This window comes from Lepidothrix coronata, unplaced genomic scaffold (genome assembly GCF_001604755.1).
Source record: "Lepidothrix coronata isolate B3197 unplaced genomic scaffold, Lepidothrix_coronata-1.0 Scaffold529, whole genome shotgun sequence".
In the NCBI taxonomy this organism is placed as follows: Eukaryota; Metazoa; Chordata; class Aves; order Passeriformes; family Pipridae; genus Lepidothrix; species Lepidothrix coronata.
Window position 1 is genome coordinate 6,327 of NW_016690709.1, and position 1,515 is coordinate 7,841.

The 1,515-nt window shown below is 64.4% G+C and overlaps 1 protein-coding gene across 1 annotated transcript in view; it reads left to right on the forward strand.

The window, feature by feature from the left end:
* Positions 1-1,515, forward strand: part of LOC108510198 (tudor and KH domain-containing protein-like) — a gene marked incomplete at both ends in the record, with an annotated part of 15,727 nt that overhangs the window by 5,938 nt on the left and 8,274 nt on the right. Inside the window, one exon of the mRNA XM_017839880.1 lies at positions 1-59. Within this exon, the coding sequence (XP_017695369.1) occupies positions 1-59 (59 nt within the window). The remainder of the gene's footprint in view (positions 60-1,515) is intronic.

Sequence of the window (1,515 nt, forward strand, 5' to 3'; positions counted from 1 at the left end):
TGGCCCCCGTCCAGCTCGTCCACATCTCGGGGACGCGCCGGGAGGTCGAGGCCGCCAAGGTGAGCGGGAGGGGCGGGAGGGGGGAGCCCGGATCCCGCTGGATCCTGCTGGATCCCACTGGATCCCACTGGATCCCGCTGGATGGGGTATCCATGCCCTGGTGGGATGGGGGTGCCTGGATACCTCTGGATCCTGCTGGATCAGGTATCCATGCCCTGGTGGGATGGGGGTGCCTGGATCCTGCTGGATCCCTCTGGATTGTGTATCCATCCCCTGGAGGGAAGGGGGTGCCTGGATCCCTCTGGATCCCGCTGGATCAGGTATCCATGCCCTGGTGGGAAGGGGGTGCCTGGATCCCACTGGATCCCCCTGGGTCCCTCTGGATCCCACTGGATCCCTCTGGATGGGGTATCCATGCCCTGGTGGGAAGGGCGAGCCTGGATCCTGCTGGATCCCATTGGATCCCTCTGGATCCAGTATCCATGCCCTGGTGGGATGGGGGTGCCTGGATCCCCCTGGATCCCTCTGGATCGGGTATCCATGCCCTGGTGGGATGGGGGTTCTTGGATCCCTCTGGATCCCGTTGGATGGGGTATCCATGCCCTGGTGGGATGGGGGTGCCTGGATCCCACTGGATCCCCCTGGGTCCCTCTGGATCCCACTGGATCCCTCTGGATGGGGTATCCATGCCCTGGTGGGAAGGGAGAGCCTGGATCCCCCTGGATCCCGCTGGGTCAGGTATCCAAGCCCTGGTGGGATGGGTGTGCCTGGATCCCTCTGGATCCCCCTGGATCCCGCTGGATGGGGTATCCATGCCCTACTGGGAAGGGTGAGCCTGGATCCCCCTGGATCCCACTGAATCCTGTTGGATGGGGTATCCATGCCCTGGAGGGATGGGGGTGCCTGGATCCCCCTGGATCCCGCTGGATCCAGTATCCATGCCCTGGTGGGAGGGGGGTGCCTGAATCCCACTGGATCCCACTGAATCCTGCTGGATCCCGTATCCATGCCCTGGTGGGAAGGGCGAGCCTGGATCCTGCTGGATCCCGTTGGATCGGGTATCCATGCCCTGGTGGGATGAGGGTGCCTGGATCCCCCTGGATCCCCCTGGGTCCCTCTGGATCCCACTGGATCCTGCTGGATCGGGTATCCATGCCCTGGTGGGATGGGGGTGCCTGGATCCCTCTGGATCCCACTGGATCCCACTGGATCCCTCTGGATCCAGTATCCATGCCCTGGAGGGATGGGGGTCCCTGGATACCTCTGGATCCCACTGGATCCCACTGGATCCCTCTGGATCAGGTATCCATGCCCTGGTGGCATGGGGGTGCCTGGATCCCCCTGGATCCCCCTGGATCAGGTATCCAAGCCCTGGTGGGATGGGTGAGCCTGGATCCCCCTGGATCCCCCTGGATCCCGCTGGATCTGCCACCGCCGCCCCGTTGTGCCCGTTGGCAGCGGCTGATCCTGGAGAAGCTGTCGGAGGACGCGGCGTTCCGCAGGGATCTGGCCCAG